The following is an 18,452-nucleotide window of genomic DNA, read 5'->3' on the forward strand; positions in this document are numbered from 1 at the left end:
TCCACAAATCAAACATGCCCCTCTGGACTTTCCACGCCATTATTTATACACAGAAATTCAGAGTAAGTAATTTTCCAAGTACAAATCTTGTACTATGATTAGCTAGAAATTGCCATACAAGCTACATAACCCCAGCTAACTTCACATATGCTCAGGGTAAGGGTCTGCACCTGGACAGGGGTCTTTTTGATCTGTAGGTGTGATTTTTAGCATTATAATGAACATAGTTCAGCTATAGGATACATGGACCTCGAGTATTTTGCCAAGTTAGCAATGTATACATAGAAATGGATCAATATCTTGATTTACTACGCCATTAAAGTTTGTTAGTTCCCTGATGTCCTTCACTAAGGGATGCTGTTATCTGTTCTACTGTCAGACAAGAACATCTTGATTTACTATATCCACAGTTTACAAGTAACAAGCTTTAAGCTTTAGTTCCCGGGTGCCCTTGACTAAGGGATGCTGGCTGCTGCCTGTCCCACTGGTTAGGTATCCTTTCTTGCTGCTTAGGCTTGAAAGCGTACAAAGATCTGACACCAAAGAACACCCTGGCTTCTCACATACTCTCGACATATTCCACAGTCCCCGGCCAGCCGCTCCCGGCTGGTGGACAGGGCAGCTCTGCCTCCTCCAGGATGGAAGTGACGCTCCCGTTGCCGTCAGAGCGGCGGAAGCGCCGCTGGGAGCAGTAAACAACGGCGTCGGAGCCGCGTCCGCCGCGCTTCCATCTTGGAGGAGCCCGAGCCGGAGCTGGTCGAGGACCATGGGCGGCGTCCTGGGCCTCTGCTCCCTGGCGAGCTGGGTAAGAGGGGCGCGGGGGTCCCTCCCTGCCCGTCGCAGGCTCGGAGCCTGCGGCCGGTGCTCCCTGCCCTTCTCTTCCCCACCCGCACTTCCCTCTCCGCTTCCCTCGCCGCCCGGGCCTCGCCCATCACCTCCCCGTGCCCGTGTCTCCCAGGGGCGGCTGTGGCGCTGCCTTCCCGTGTCCCCCGGCGCGGGGAGGCTGCGGGCCCCCTCCCCATTCCCAGCCGGGCTCTCGGCCCCGAGCGGGCGCTGCCCCCGCTCCTCCCGGGCAGGGCTCTCTCTGCGGCGGGCTGAAGAGCGCGGGCCCCGCCGGGGGCCCCCCCCGCTCGGGCTTCTCCGGGGATCTCCAGGCATCTGGCGGTGCCGTGTTGCCGGGGCCGTGGCGAGCTTCGTGCTGACCCAGTCAGGCTGGGCTGTCGCGCTGCTGGTCGCTCTTAATCCGCGTTGTTGTCCTGGGGGTGTTACGGTGTCCACTGAAATTGCCTCTCCCCGATTCTATAAAGGAGTCACAGTCTCATTAAATGCTTTGAACTCCAGAGGTTTTTTTTCAGGAAAATTAGAATTCGCGTGTTTCCCTGATTCTAATATTTGTATTTTAATTCCTCTTTCCTTTGGCTTTGTCTTGAGCAGCTCCACTCTTTGTAGCATCTTTGTCTGACCGAGCCATCGTTTTCTCAGTGCACAGTAATCCGTGGTGGTGTGTCACCACCGTGCTAAGCATCGTCGGGTGTTTTTTCTTAACGGGGAACAATAGTTAGAGATGATATTAAAACTGTTTGCACTATGCAGGAAAGCAAAGAAGTTGATAAATGCCTCCTCATCTGAGGCATTGCTCTTTTATGCATAAGTGATGATATGTCTTTCCAAGTCTAGACCCTAGGTATATAGGCACAGTCAGGTGGACTGTGAATTTCTAGACATTTGGCTTAAAAATGTCAATGGAATAGCGAAAATCTAAATTTTCCATACCTAAAATATTGTACCATACATGGATTAAATTAGATTACCTGTATTCAAACAGTTCACACATGTTTTAGTGTAGTAAAAAAGCTTCATATTTATCCAAGCTCCTGTTTTTTGTACTATCAGAATGTATGGGCTTTGGCTGCCCTGGTACAGTGATATTTAATTGAGATGATACGTAATTTGTACTGATGTACAAATTATATGAAATGATCCTAGAATTTGAAAATTTGTGTGAGCTGACTTTCCAGGCTGATATGCATGTAAATAATCAGCTAGAACACTGATGGTACCCAGTTAACTAAGTACTGTCAGTCTTCAGTGTCAGTGTTTTACTTCAGTGTTTTTATGAGCAGAGGTGAGCTTGTCAGAGATGGCGGGTGGGATGGAGGCACAACTGTAAGAGCACTGTCATCTCACCTAAAGTTTTCTAATCCTGACGACCTAGATTGGTCAGGCAGTGCCGCTTTCCCTCTGCTGCATTTTGCCATTTTCCCTCTGCTGCATTTTGCCTCTACTGCACTATTTCTCTGAAACAGCTGAGCTCCTGTTTTGCTCGCTTTAATATTCTCTGTCAAGGTAAAGATCTTGATTGATTCAGTGCCTTTAAGCAAAAGAGTAGTGATGGTGTAGCTAAAACCTGACTAGGCCCAGCAAGGGCTTAGTGTTTTTGCAAATACCTAATCCAGTATATAATCATTTAGTCATTACTCCAGTAGGAAGATTATATTTGATATTAAAAATTTGTTCTGTGTCCATCTGGGCCAGTAACGTTTGACTTTCAGAGATTTTGTGGGGTTTTCTCTCCTCTCTCCTGCAATTTTCATCTTACGTGTTCCGCATGCAATTTCCACTGCCCTGGGGAATGAAGTGACTGGTTTAGCAGGCATGAATTAGCTGGCTGGTCTGCCCAGCTGGCTGCTCCCAGAATAGGTGTGTGGGTTGCCTTTTCTTATTTTGTCTTAGTAAACACCACCAAACTGCTTATTTTTCTCAAAAATGTAAAGGAATATGAGTTGGTTGATAGGTACAAAAGTTTCTAGATGGCAGTAGATTTTATGCAGTTGAGATTTTGCAACTGGTGTCTAAGCTTCCTTATGAAAACAAGGAAAAAACAAATTGAAGAGTAAGTTTTTGTCTGCATCTATGACTCAGCTGAGTCTCTTATGGGGAGCTAAGCTTTGGTCTGCATGGTAGTATCTTACTGTTGTATCTATGTATCTTGTACTGTTGCATATTTTTGTAGGAAGTGTGCTTCAAATTTAGGATGAAAGTGACACAAACTGTCCTCGTCTCCTCTGCTGATAGACTGAATTCCATGGGCTGGATGTTCTTTGCTTTCTATTCTTTTCAAAGTCTAACTTGCGAGAAGTCGTTTTGCTAATAGTATAATATTATTTTATTGGAATGATGTATATTCTTTTGCCAAAGGAAGAGGGAATTTGGACTGTAACGGGATTCCTTGTAGAAGTGATCAACTTGTATAAATAGTATCAGTTATCAATAGGTGTCTCTTGTTCAGAGATGTGTGTGATCACAGCTTGAATGATGAGCTGTTTGGGGGGAAAGTTTTACAAGATGATGTGGGAGTTCAGACTCTAAAGTGAGCTATATTGTTTCTCTTGAGACACATTGTTTTCCAGTGGGGTGGAAACAGTCACCTTTATTTCAGCTACTGCAAGCATCCAGTATCTCTAGAAACATACTGTCTTCCCATTGAGGCACTAAGGAGCAAGCTGCTTGAATTATTTAGGTATTAAACAATTTAACATTGGGATTCCCCAGAGAAGTGACTTTTTTACGAGGTGCTCTTTTCACCAAATTTTCTGCAGCTGATGAGCCTAGGCATATATTGTAATCTACCAAGTTCAACCTTTTATTCAGCAGTATCTTCGGAAATATTAATGCAGACAGAATTAGTTCAAGAAAGTAACTTTTTAAGCAGAGATGTTTTTCACTAGAAAGGCTGTTTGTGCGTGTAGGAAATAGCGTAATACAGTAATACTATAAAATTCTGATGCATTCTGAGCCAATATTTGCTATACATTTCCTATTTATTAAGCATAGATGCCCCTAATGTAGTTTTCATGCAGTCATATAACAGCCTCCAAGGATCATCTGGTCCATCCTTCATGGAAAAGGGGGCCTAGACGGGGCGATCTAGTGCCCTGTCCATCTTGAAAACCTCCAGTGATGGAGACTACTGCATTCTTGGGAAGGTTGTTGCAGTGACTAATTGTTCTTACTGTAAACAATTTCTTTATTATATTGAGATGAAATGTCCTGTAATCAACATCTTCATATTATTTGTGCTATAATGATACTTAGTGGGGGAAAAGGTAAAAAAGGGCAATATAATAGCTTTTACATTCTGAAATTAAAACTACCTACTTTCACAAATTTAGTAGTGAAGTTTACTAATTTAAAGATGATTCTGTAGCATAGTGGAGTGAAAATTCTTGGCTCCTCCATCCTCAGGAATGAACATAAGTACAAAAAGAATATAAGGAAATGATTTAAAAAACCCAACTCTGTGAGTCCAGTGTGTGAGTTGAACACTGTTCGAAGTGTAAGAACAGATAATCAGCCTTTTCCCAAGGGCTTCTCAGGAAGTTTCCAAGACAAGAGCGTTGTGGCAGTTTGTCTGCTTTTCCCTGCAACCCCTGGGGCCTTTCCGGTAGCAGCAGACTGCTGGCATTTTTGTTTGTCAGATGACTAAACTTTTAAGAACTCTTTCTGACACATTCCGGTGGTACTGGGTGATTGACATGCCCTGGTCATGTGGCCATGTAACTAGTCATGTCCTTATGTGACTGACTGGGTGTCTTTCATGCACAGATGATGGACACCTGTGGCTTTTGTCACATGGCAGAGGTGTCCCTGGATGTGTGCTGGGGGAAAAGATGGGTTTTAACCCTGTTCTGTGTCTTTGTCAGAGGTGGCACAGTCTGGTCTATTGTAGCTCAGATAGGGCAGTGCTCACACATTTTGATTGTATCTTTCCTCTCTTGGTTAATGTTTACTTGTGGGACCTTACCTTTCTTTTGCTTCCCAAATTGCCATCCAGCAAGTGGCAGAGAATTGTTTCTCGCTCCCCAGCTCTTTCCTGGTGAAACAGAACTATCTGCTCCCTTTCTGTCTTCTTTCAATTTTCTGCTTAAGTACAGGTAAATTTTGTCCTGTTTTTTGTCCCTCTTGTAGTATTATAACTGTACGGCATTCCCATCCACTTTTGCTGTTGATATTTGGTATCAATAACACATGCACTGTATATTTATTCTGCTCTTGCCTTTTGTAGCTTTTAGATTGCATAAGATAATTTTGGAAGCTAACAGAATTATGTGATATATGAGTAGATGATAATACAAAATAATTTGTAGCCTAAGCTTTAGGCTATTTTACCTACTTTTTGTGCTCCAGAAATGTTTATGGCCCCAGTGAGGGCATTTTGCCAGATGCTAGAAGTCTACCTTCATGACAGTTATTTTTTTTCCTGCCTTGTGTTTGTTTCATGTGTACAGCTGTGGAGGGGAGGATGTAGTTGCTAACTCAAAATAATCCTTGCATCTTATTTAGCTGAAATGAAATAAATTGAAGAGAACAAATGAGCCTGAATCAAGTCTTTATTTCTTTTCAATGGATAAGTGATTACTTTTGACATAGCACTGATTTCACTGTGCAGTGGCGCATCAGGAAGCACTGCCAAGGTTGTTGGATGGCTCTGTAAGATGTTGCAGTGACTTAGCCTGCGCTGGTGGGTGGGATGCATAGGATGAGTCATTTTTCATCATAACTTCAGATGATCTACACAGCCTGATTAAATATTGAAATCTAGCGATGCAAAGCTTTATAAATAATTTCTGTTCTGTCTCCCTCTCAGATACCGTGCTTGTGTGGAAGTGCCCCGTGCCTGCTCTGCCGATGCTGCCCCAGTGGAAACAACTCCACCATAACTCGACTGATCTATGCCTTCTTTTTGCTTCTTGGCGTGAGCGTTGCCTGTGTGATGTTAATACCAGGCATGGAAGAGCAGCTGAAGAAGGTCAGGTTGCTTTATTGCTGACATGTTTGGTAGAACAAATGTCACAGATAATAGTAATTGACATCTTGAAAGCCTGGATTTTATTTGGAAATACGTAATTTTGCTGCCACCTGTGCTTCACAGTCACCATTTATTTGATCGTAGATCAAATAAACAAAGAACTTTTGGAAAATCACTTTATAGATGAAAAGAACTATTTTGAAGTGAAGTCACACCTTTTCTTTAATAGCTCGGAGCAGAAAAAAAATGATTTTTTATCAAACAAGAAAATTTAATTTATGTGTGTATAGTTCAAATTATGTCTTAAGGAGATGCTTGTTTTTGTGGCACTTGATTGATTTTGATCGCAGTTAAAAAATATCTTCTAGTTTTATTGTGCTGTACTAGTTAAAGTTCTATTTTAAAGTCTGCAATGCATAACAAAAATATTTGTCATTAGTCATAGTAGTGTATTTTTCACTCAGGAAATTAGGAAGTGCTTGTGGAATTTTACAGTTTATTGGTTATATGAAGATGTGATAGTGCATGTAAAACTAGAGAGTGATAATATGAGCTTACAGGTTCAGTCAGCTTGGGTTACCTGTACTGTACTTCTGTTAGTCTTTGTTTTGCTGTCTTTTCTTTTTTTTTCAGTAGATAGTAACTTTGGTTGGGCATGCTTTTAATTTTTTTTCCCCCCAAAATGATTCATTTGTAAATGTTTATTTCAGTGTGGTATAGTAACCACACCGGAGCTTCAGTGAGAGCCATGTTAGTCATGTAGGAAAGAAAATTACAGCCTTCTGGAGTATGATTTGACTTCTAAAAGATGTTGATCATGTCCTGCTAGTGACTGGAAAGAATGTTCTCAACTGTTTTGTATGGAAGTTACAGGTACATCTAATTGATGGTGATGTTACATTTTTTGGGAGAGTCTGAGACTGAGATGTGAGCAGGCTGCCACCTCCTAGCTATGTCATGAGCCTGACAGTAACTGTCAAGTCAAATTTACCAGTTCCCAGATCTTTTATTTATCTCTTGATTCATATTAGCAAGTGAAAACTGCATTTCTTTGAGAAGTTCCAAAATTGCTAATAACATTTAAAAAACCTTCTGTTCATAAGATCCCTGTCTCATCCTTGGAAACTTTCAAGATCAGGTTGGATGGGACTGTGAGCAACTTGATCTAGTTGAAGATGTCTCTGCCCATGGCAGAGGGTTTGAACCAGGTGATCTTTAAGGGTCCTTTCCAAACCAAACTATTCTAAGATTTATTTTTGGTTTTGTTTAGAATTTGCCTATGCAGGATTTTTTTTCCTTGAATATGTTTGATATCCCAGTTGGACTGTAAGTGCCTGTACAGCCCTTCAGTATCATATTTTCTAACAATGTTAATAGTTGCGTAATGTTATAATGTTAATGAGTTACATATTGGCAATTTATTAATATGCATTTACTCAAGGAGGTCTTTTAATGATCACTGAAGTATCTTGTATTTATCACAGATTCCTGGATTTTGTGATGGGGGGATGGGAACAAGTATTCCTGGTGTGCACGGCCACGTGAATTGCGATGTTCTTGTTGGTTACAAAGCCGTGTACCGTGTGTGCTTTGGCATGGCCATGTTCTTCCTCCTCTTCTCCTTGCTGATGATCAAAGTGAAGAGCAGCAATGACCCAAGGGCAGCGGTTCATAACGGGTAAGAGGCAGAAATGAGAACTGAGTTAGTGATTAATTTTTTAAGAGGAAAAGATACACATGGCTGCTACTTTTCAGAGCCTAAACTGTGACATTAGATAATCCGTCCAGAGGTTTCCCAAGATTAGAAATTCCACTTCTTTCTGAAGATGACGAAATTCAGAGATGAATAATGGCACTAAGTTTCATTCCACTGAGATTTTTTTAACAAATAGATTAAAAAGCCTCATTTGTCCTCTGGGAATTCTGTTCCTCTTAAATTTGAAGTTTTTAAGGGCTTGCTCTTTTCTGAAGAGTTTTGTTTTAAAAGTTATGAGTTAAACATATCTTTTCTCTGTCTGCTGTCATTTCTTCAGTCTACCCTTTGCATAAAGAAATAAATGACGTATTTCGTTTCTGAGCTTTCCAGTAATTTTATATTCCATTTTAGTTGGAGTTATCAGAGGGAAGAATATAGTGGGATTTCAGCTCATGGATTGACACAGGTGGCAGTTTTCGTCCAGGCTCTGTCTATGTGTCATGTAGCTACTTGAACTAAGGAGATGAAAATAGTTGTAAGAGGGCATGAGGCTAAAAAGCCTAAAGTCATTTATGGTGCCTAGTCTTGATGGTCACAGTGATTGCTTAGACTACTGGTTTTCCATGGTGACTGTATTTAATGGAAGCTATGAACAGCTAAGCCATAAAAATGATGAAGTAGTTTTGTCTTATGGTCAGTATATTAAGATTAAACATGTCTAACATAACATGAGAAAAAACTTCAAATTATTTCTCTAGGGGACGATAAAATAATTAAGACTCAGCAGAATATTACTTTGTTTGTTTTTTTTTTTGTTTCGGTCTAAAGAAAAAGATACAATACAGTATTAAGACACATTATCAGTAACTCAGTTCAGCCTTTCCCTACACTCTGCTTTGTTCAGGAGAATGTGCTTGTTACAAGCAAGAAGAAAATGGTTCAGGTACATTCTATATCAGTGTCTTGTGTTCGTTTTTACAGCAAAAGACATCTTTTATGTCATGTAGAATGTTTTTACCTAAAACTTTGGGATCTTCTTGGTACCCTTATTTGGCGTTGTGCTTCCCAGTACAAATGTTTGTACTGTTTATGCAACCCATAGCAGTTTATTCTTCTTAGCCAATCTAACATGAGCACTAGGATAAAAAGAAAAAATATGTTTGTTAAATGTTACTGATAAAATATTTAATAATGTTATTTCCAACACTTCTGTAACAAACGGTTGCTTCAATAAAATGCATTACAGTTAGCTTTGTGAAAAGCTTTATGGCTTTTGATTTTTGAAATTACATGTATCTTCAGTAATACTTTGTGATGTAATGTTTCTGTCAGTGAATTTATTCAGAATATTGTTTTTTCCATCTCTGTCTACTGACTTCTTCATTCTTGCGTGCAAGTTAAGTCCAGTAATATGTTCCAGTGCCAATGTTCACCTTCTCTGCTTTTTTAACAGCAATCAGAGTGGTTTCTTGCCTCAGGTTTATAATAACAATAGAAAAAAATCAGTTACAATGTATTTACAGAATAGTAGCTGGGTTGCAGAGAATGCATAGCAGTTGTAGTTGTTTTCTAGCAAGTTAAAGGGTAGAGTGTTAAGATACCTTAAAAAAGTCTAGAATTAGAGATTAGATATATACAACCTTGAATGCATTCTTATTTCTGTAATTGAGAATGACATTGATAAAAAAAAAAAAAAATTCCTCATGTGGATTCAAAAACTAGTTTTAGTGGGGTACGTATTGCACTGTAAATGTTATAACTTAATTCAGCTTTCAAACTGGCTTTAATCACTTCTCTATATCCCAGGGAATTACTAAATATTTTTCAATATACTACACTTCTGTCATCTCACATAGTTCCTCGCTACACAATTGGAATTTATTCCTCTGGTCTCCATTATTTGGCTGTAACAGCCAACAGGAGCGATTGATAGACTTGTTCAAAGTATGGGAAAAAAAGGGAAGGGATAGAACATTTGAAAACTGTCCAAGTGTTTGACATTGGGGGCGTGTGGTACATGTCTTTGTGCTGTTATATACAGTTTTGAAGTACATGTAGATGACATCATGCCTGTGTTTGGAGTTGCCTGTCACTGTGATCAGAAAAAATAGTCTTCACCTTCTTACAGTTTTATTGGCATAACAGTTTGAATTTCCCTATACAGTTTATATTTGGGGTGAATTTGGTGGATCTTTGGTGAAATATACTCCCTTCTATGCTTTCTAGGAAACATTTGATGATCTATGAGTGCATATCTTTTACTGGAAAAAAATTCCAATGCCACTGCAGTGGAATTTGACTGTGTGTTTTCTGTGAAGGATTAATCATTTGCTTTTGTTCTTGTGATAAATCCTCATCAGATGTAGGCCTAAAGAGTCTGAAGTTGGGTAGGAAAAATGCAGGCTTTGGTGCATATCTCTCTTGTAGGAAGCGAATGGAGACTGATAGGGAGCTCCAGCATAGTGTATTCTGTCATTGTAGGCACCAACCAGATATTCTGCCTTTTTGGTTTTGATACTAGAAATAGGTAGGGATTTTTTTAACCAATTTTTTCTGATATGCAGGTAGTTCAGTAATCTCACTGCTCTGGCTAAAAATGTTCTTAGGAAAAACAAAAAACAATTCACAGTTGGCTTCATTTGTAATTCATGAGTGTGATCTCTCTGGGAAATATGTCAAACTCTTGTCAGTGTAGCACAGTTGAAACATAATTTTCTGGATCACAAAAATCATGGACAGATAAAATAAGAATTTTATCCTATTTCAAGAGAAGCAGGTTAAGAATGAGTGAATTAAAAAACCCCAACTCTTAAGGATGTGCATTTCTGTGTGAATTAAACAAGATGTAGCAGTTGCCTGAACTTTTTTTTTTTTTAATTTCCCCTTAGATTCTGGTTCTTTAAATTTGCAACAGCACTTGCAATTAGTGTTGGAGCTTTCTTCATACCAGAGGGACCGTTTACAACTGGTAAGGGAATATTGTCTTCCACTGTGTCATGGTGCAATGGTAATGGGTTTTAAAACAAAGGCAAGTGCATGCTGATGTCATACAGTTTTAATTGTAGCTGTGCAACTATAGCATTTCTCTATGTTTAGGGACATTAATACAAATTATCAATGGTTCTTAACTGGTTTTGTTTTATTTCTCCTTTAGTGTGGTTTTATGTAGGTATGGCTGGAGCATTCTGCTTTATTCTTATTCAGCTGGTCTTGCTCATTGACTTTGCCCACTCCTGGAATGAATCTTGGGTTGAAAAAATGGAGGAAGGAAACTCAAGATGCTGGTATGCAGGTAAAAGACTGTACTACAATCAAGTTTTAAGTTTCAGTTGATGTGCATTATATTAAATAAGTTACTCACTGAATAGTGCATTTTACCAGAGTGCAGAAGGTCTGCTTTATGCCTAAGTCTCATTATCTCAGATTGTGTAGTTCAGCTCCATTGATGTCCTTCTGATGTCAAGTTAAATAAGGAGAAGCAGGGAGGGGAGCAGCAGTCTCTGAGTGATAAGATCCAATCCCTGGGAACAGGGCATCAAGTTTTGTAGCGTCACAGACTGGGTGAGGTTGGGGGGAACCACAGCAGGTCATCTGTCCAACCTCTGCTCAAGCAGGGTAATCCTAGAGCACATTGCACAGGATTGCTGTTGGAACCCGCCCCTGAAGGTGGGGTAACTGAGGTTCTTGTTACTAATAAATCCCTCGGGGCACATTAGAGAGAAAGTACACTAAATGACTGTTGTTTATAAATATATATATGGCGAGTTTATTTCAGAACAGTTTGGTTGCAATGAAAAGGGGGTATGTAGCCGTTATGGTTATTATTTGTAGAAATACAGCAATATAAAAGCATAAAAATAACACTGAAGAAAATGTATTAGGAAAAGAAAGGATAAGAGTAGAAAGATAACACCACCCGTGGGTCCAGCCAGGAGACTTGATGCAATTGAGGTGTCTGTTGATGGAAGTCATGGTCACAGTCTTGATCCGCCAAGGGTGGGGGAAGCCCATGAAACACAAAGTGCAGGAGGTCAATATACACTGAGATTCAGGCAGGAATGCCCAGGTAGTTCTCCTGGGGTGGGGTGTTTTATACTCTCTGATTCAACACTGGATCATGTACAGTCCTCTGGTGGAAGGTGTGTTTGGGGGGGTATTTCAGGGGTCTTTGATGGTTTATGGCACCTTCTGTGACAGCTGCCTCTCACATCAGTGCAGTTGAACCAGTTATGCCCCATCAGAAGGGATTAGTGCCTTCAGGCCTGTATGTGAATGTGAATGTCTCATGTGAATGTGAAAGAGGGTTGGGGAGGAGTTTGACAACTGAGCCAGTTGTGTAAGGGAGAGCATTGGCATGATAAAAAGCATTATCCCACCTCTCAGGATCTGTGGCCTCTTCCCTTATTTGGCTCAAAACCGAGCTTGGGTGCTCACTCCGTCTGCACCTGGGCTGTTCTTATGCAGATCAGAGGTCTGGCTATTACAGGTCCAAAAACTCTCAAACTCTCCTCCTCCCCTTTGTTTAGGTGATGCAAACCTGGACTCATCAAAGCACCCTGCTGCTTTTGCCAATGGATGATTGTTTGAGTCGTTAAGTTTAACATTTCAGTCTCTCAGGATTGCATCCAGATAGTTCTTGAATATCTCCAGTGAGGGAGACTCCTCACCCACACAGTAAAGAAGTTCTTCCTCAGATTCAGTTGGAGCTTCCTGTGCATCTTAGTATCAGGGAAGTGGCGACTGCAAGTTTTTGGTTTTTTTCAGCCAGAGGTTTTCTTATACCTTTAGCACTGATTAAAAACAAAGAAGTCTGTTAGTGCTTCATGTTGAGCATAATCATCTCAAATAATTGTTTTTTCTATCTGCCAGTCTGTTATTCTTCAAAGGTATATGGTGGGTGAAAGGCCAAGATAGTGAAGGAGAGTACAAGTCATCTCGCTGGAGAAATGATACCTTATTTTAATATAGCATTTCAGATGTGATCATTTAGGTGTTTCAAAAGACAGTATGGCCTGTTTTCATTCAATAGCCACTTCACTATTTAATGTTTTTACTAAGATTTGGAAATGGGATTTTGTTTTACCTTCTGTTGGAGAAGTATTTTTTCGGTTTCTTTTTTAAGCTGTTAGTTTCTTTTTAGCTGTTAGCTGTGTGTAGTTGTGTTCCTTTATACTTGCTCTTCCTAGTTGCTGTTAGAGCACTGGAGAATCAAGTAAAGCTTCAGGATTCCCATTTGTTATGTTCTTTCTTTATAACACTTCAGACTATTGAGAACTTCTGTTACATTTCAGTGCCCCTAACTCTCATTGTATACCATATCAAAAACCTTATAATCATGCAATATTATTTCAATTTTAGTAGTCTCTGTTATTAACCAGTTTAACTATGGTTTTGTCTCTTCACAGCTCTGCTGTCAGCTACTGCTGTCAACTACCTGCTGTCTCTTGTAGCTATCGTCTTGTTTTATGTTTATTACACTCATCCAGAAGGTTGTTCTGAAAACAAGACATTCATCAGTGTTAATATGCTGCTGTGCATTGGTGCTTCTGTAATGTCAATTCTACCAAGGATTCAGGTACAGTTTTACTTCTGTTACCTCTTAGGGTTTGGGGTTTTTTTGTGTTATCATAATATAATTGTGCCTGAGACTTTTAATTGCCTAACTTCCCTATTTTTTGACTCCTTTGTGTAGGAATCTCAGCCAAGGTCTGGTTTGCTGCAGTCTTCAGTGATCACAGTTTATACAATGTATTTGACTTGGTCAGCTATGACCAATGAACCAGGTAAGTGGAGTAGCAATGCACAGCTTGTGCTTAGGTTTTGCAGATTACTGCATTTCCTCTGCGGTGTCAGGGTGATTCGTCTCCCTACCAAGTTTCATGTTTCTTAGATGACTGAGATGCTACTGATTTTATTTTTCCAAACTGAGGATTTAAAACAAGTTTAAATAAATGTTGTCAATGTTTATTGTGTCTGAAAACAGCTGAGCATCTCTAAAGATAAATTAATTCAGAAATTCTGGTGATTAAAATAAATTTTAAAATATTGATTTTGGTGGTTTTAATTGGATCTCTGACCCTTTTATCTTAACTATGGACATCTTCTGTGCTTGTGTGTCACAGCATACATGAGTTATATCAAATCCTGGCAGTGATTATGGGGAAATAAGATTGTCTGCTACTTTCAGCTGTTTAATCAGTATTACCTGTGGATGCTGCGGGTTGGGAACTGCTGATAATACGAAACCAACTTATTAGCATTGTTCTCCAACTCTGAGATGACTCTGGCACCCCATCTGTAGAATATATGTTTGTCATACTTGCTTTCTAGTGGTAGAATTTCTAAGCTTAATATGCACATATTTTAATTTTGTTGCATCTAATTATGAGATGGAACAGTGAAACATTTGATGCATATCTTATGTAAGTTTAAAATCCTTTTATCTGCTTTAGAGACAGATTTTTGTGCCACATACTGTCACTTCCCTGCTTTAGGGAGACTCAATAGGCTAAAATTAGATTCAAAGCTTTTTTAATTCAAGACTGTCACAGTCGTGAAGTTCTTTTCTATTACCATGCGTTCAGCATGGAAATGTGCTATTAAATATTTGTCTCGTTCTTGTTTTATGTAAGTTCTAATGCAGTTTCCCTCACAGATAGGCGCTGTAACCCAAGTTTGCTGAGCATCATTGGTTACAACAGCACCAGCACTCCAACCCAAGGTCAGGTGGTGCAGTGGTGGGATGCACAAGGAATTGTAGGACTGGTTTTGTTTTTGCTATGTGTTCTCTATTCAAGGTAAGATTCCTTTAAAAAAATAATCTATTAACTTGTATTACTTCTTGTTGTAGGATACTAAATTGTGTTTATTTGGGTAACTGTACTGTGTCCTTTCCTGTTAAATACAGCATCCGAACATCCAACAACAGCCAAGTTAACAAACTGATGCTGACCAGTGATGAATCAACACTGATAGAAGATGGAATGCCCAGGAGTGATGGCTCCCTTGATGATGGAGATGATGTTCACCGAGCCATAGATAATGAAAGAGATGGAGTTACTTACAGTTACTCCTTCTTTCACTTCATGCTTTTCCTGGCATCACTGTATATTATGATGACACTTACCAACTGGTACAGGTATTTACATTTGATAATATGTTGTGCTTAATAATGAGCATACAAGATGCCATCTTTTGCTGGACAAGGAGACACAGGTTGTGTGCTCTGGGATGTAGGTCTTGAATGGGACTTCTCAAGAGACATGTGCTGTTTGAGCTATATTTAGTGAATTGTATTTGAAAATTGAGTGCAGCCAACCTTGTGTTCCCAAGTGCCTGTTGTATTTTCTAGGATGATTCTTGTGATTCACTGGACTGCTGAAATGTGTCCTGATGAAGTGAACAGGATAAAGACTTAAATCCTATAACAACTAAAAAGTAGTAAACACTAGGCCCGTGTCTGGTAAAGAAAGCTAGAAGAAGGAGAAACAGGACATGTTATATCAATAGGTCAAGGGAGAGATGTTCCTTCCCATCTGCTCAGCACTGGTGACTCCGTACCTGGAGTGCTGGGTCCAGTTCTGGGCTTCCCAGTACAAGAGAGACATGGACATACTGGAGAGAGTCCAGCAAAGGGCCACAAAGATGATGAAGGGACTGTAACATGTCATATGAGGAGAGGCTGAGAGCTGGGACTGTTCAGCCTGGCCAAAAGGAAGCTCAGGGTGTCTTATCAATGTATATGAATACCTGAAGGGAGGGTGTAAAGAGCATGGAGCCGGGTCTTTTCAGTGATGCCCAGTGACAGGACAGAGACAAAGGGCACAAACTGAAGCATGGGAGGTTCCCTCTGAACATCAGGAAACACTTTTTTCATTGCAGGGGCTACTTAGCACTGGCACAGGTTGCCCGGGGAGGTTTGTGGAGTCTCCATCCTTGGAGGTACTTAAAAGCCATCTGGGGCAGCTGGCTTTAGATGTCCCTGCTGGAATAGGGGTGTTGGACCAGAGAACTTTTAGAGATCTCTTCCAACCTCAGCTATTCTGTGAGAGGGCCTGGTGGAAGGAAATTAATTGTCTGCTCCCTGAAAAATTCCTCACAATAAAATAGTCCTCTCATGTGTGAATTGTTTGTTGTTAACAGCTAGAGCAGATGTTCTTCAGAATTTAAAAATACAAATTATGGTCTCTAGTAATTTGGCAAAAACCAATTTGTATCAAAATAGCGACACTAGAAAGCTACTTCCTTCAGAAGTAACTGATAGATAGTCCTGCTGTGGATTTCATTTCTGGCCCTGCTTGGGTCAGTATGACATCACCATGAATAATTTTTCTAGGTGTTCTCTTTTGGAAAGGTAAAATACATTATTTGTCTCTCTAAGTGCTATCCATTTACTGCCTTTCTGCAGATTTGCTTAGAGATTCCTTGTAATCATTTCCGCTTCTTGACAGCTTCTCTTAGTAAATGTTTTTTGTGCTGTTGTTATTTTCCACCTTCCTGTGACACCAACTTAGCAAATGTTGTTCTTGTACAGACCGGTGTGAACTGGCTGGAAGAAGGGTACAGATGTCCTCTGAGGTGTGAAGTGAAAATGATCTACTTTGAAAAGAGTGTGGAAGGGTGGCTTAGTACACTAGTATGTGGTATTGAAAGAAAAGTTGCAAATTACCTTTTTTCTTTCCCTTTATTCATAGTCCGGATTCTACTTACGAGACAATGACCAGCAAGTGGCCGTCTGTCTGGGTGAAGATATCGTCCAGCTGGATCGGCATCGTGCTGTATGTGTGGACTCTGGTTGCTCCGCTGGTTCTTACAAACCGTGACTTTGACTGAGCTGTGCTGCTCTCCAGGGGGGCTGTGTCAGCTTCACCGTGTCTTTGAAACAAACAGTATTCTGGATAATAGTGCAGTTGTAAATACGTGTGTGTGTGCGTGTGCTGTCCGTGTAGTATATCCTGCTTTATTCTGCATGATTACCTTGAACCATGTCTTCTGTCATTTCACTAAATGACTTTTTCTAGCTGAGCTCAACGATAATTGCTGTAATGATGGTTTTCATGGGATTACTCCTAGATTGAGTGCTTTGGGAGCACGAGATATAAGATTGAGAACTATTAGAAGTACATTTTTTCCCCTCAGTTGCATTAAATAGTTGTAGGAAAAAAAGTGCAAGTGTTAATTAGGGTAACTAAACAGTGCTAGGTCAGGCTTTGCAAGTAAAGGAGGGGCTGCCTTTGATGATCCCTGTTGCCTTGATTCCAAAGTAAGCCTTGAGTAGTAAGCATTGTTAGACTCAAAATGGAGCACATTGGAGTTTACTGGACATCTCGCAGCACTTAGGCACTAACAGCCTGACCTTTGCCATGCTGAGGGCAGCAGTAGCTTTAGCACAGATGTGATGGGGAAACTTGCACCTGGAGCTGCGGAGGAGCCAGTGTCCTCCATGGTGCTGCTGGGTCTGATGTGTCCCATTGCAGACAGGACAGGCACCCTGGGGAAAAACATCCTCGTATCAGATGCTCAGAAGCATGTTTTTAAGGCACCTGTTTACAATGTGCATTTATGTATTATTATTTTTTTAAAGTAGTTTATATTGGATAGCTGTGCTGTAATTTATTGCTGTTCTGTGTGCCACTTTCTTCTTTGCTAAGCTACAATCACAGACTTTGCAAGGAGCTGAGTGCTGAAAGCTGTGTAAACCCTTTAGAGGAATTTTTTGAGTATTGTGATTAAAAAAAGAAGTGGAAGAAAAGGAGCACTGAAATTACAGTAACTAAAGGAGGGGGTTTGCATTTACTGAGGCTTCAACTAAAGAGTTTCTTAAAATATTTGCGGCTTTAAATCTTGAAATCTTTTACTGTATTAAGTATTTTGCTTGTTGTCCATTGCCAGAGATGGACTTAAGCCTAGGAAGTCTAACTCTAGGCCTGAGTTAAGACATTAATCTGTTTGATTACAATAGTATAGTTCCTGTGCCGTTACAAAATCTTAAATGCTTTTGTGCTTGCTGCTTTGTAACAGAAGTACTTAAGCCGCGTTATTTCTCTCCATTACTTGTTACAACTTGAGACTAAAGCAGCCTGACTGGGAGTGACCCTGGAGCCTGCAGCAGATGTCATGCTCATCTCTTACTGTGGTATTTGTAACTGTGACTTCCTGTTGCTGTTCTCTAAGCTTTTATTTTAATTCTGCACTGAACACTGACATTTACTGCAAAAGTCTGACATGTCAGTCAAACCTGAGATGATAATGGAAAGAATAGTAAAGGCTTGTAATAATTTGGAATATGTTGTTACCTTATTAATAAATAAATTTGGATGAAGATGTTCCATGACTTTTGATGTCTCATACTGCAGCCATATGTGGCTCGTGCAAAATTTTGTGTTATATTCTCATCCTCTCTTCTGGGATTCTGAACAGTAGCAGCTGACAGTGCTGCAGAGCACACCTGTTAAGGCAGCGAGTCCCCAGCAATGGGGGAGATCATGTGCAACCCCCTGGGTGAAGTTCTCTGACAGCTGTCTGTGCCCTTTGCAGCCGTGTCTCTGCAAACACAGCCATGCCTTGCACCTCTGACTGCATTCCTGCTTCATCAGCTGCTGCTGCTGCTGCCGCATTGGATTGCACCTGTTCAAATTTGGTAAAACACCTGAACACTCGTTCTATTACAGCAGTTCTTCACTTTATTTTGACTTACTGTTTATATGAGATCAGGAGCTCAGGGTGACATGACTGTGTCGTCAGCTGCCCCTTCAAACCCCTCTGGCTCTGTAACACAACTACAGAAATTCACTTCAGCTGCTGTGACAGGCTTCAGTGAATGCAGCAATAGACACACACCTTTGAGAGGTGTAGCGCTCCTCCACTGGAAGGAAAGCCATGGGGCTCTGCTGCAGTTCTCAGTAAGAAATCAAGACAAAAAACACCCTGTTGTGTACTATTACTGGA

General features: G+C 40.4%; 1 protein-coding gene across 1 annotated transcript; it reads left to right on the forward strand.

Moving 5' to 3' along the window:
• Window positions 1-648: 648 nt before the first annotated feature.
• On the forward strand, window positions 649-17,833 carry SERINC1 (serine incorporator 1). Its single transcript, XM_032681524.1, has 10 exons — window positions 649-805; window positions 5,648-5,809; window positions 7,294-7,487; window positions 10,394-10,473; window positions 10,660-10,797; window positions 12,911-13,080; window positions 13,198-13,288; window positions 14,161-14,302; window positions 14,413-14,643; window positions 16,199-17,833. The coding sequence occupies exons 1-10, from the start codon at window positions 767-769 to the stop codon at window positions 16,335-16,337; spliced, it is 1,386 nt and encodes a 461-aa protein (XP_032537415.1). The 5' UTR covers window positions 649-766; the 3' UTR covers window positions 16,338-17,833.
• The last annotated feature ends 619 nt before the right edge of the window (window positions 17,834-18,452 follow it).

This window comes from Chiroxiphia lanceolata, chromosome 3 (assembly GCF_009829145.1).
Source record: "Chiroxiphia lanceolata isolate bChiLan1 chromosome 3, bChiLan1.pri, whole genome shotgun sequence".
NCBI lineage: Eukaryota > Metazoa > Chordata > Aves > Passeriformes > Pipridae > Chiroxiphia > Chiroxiphia lanceolata.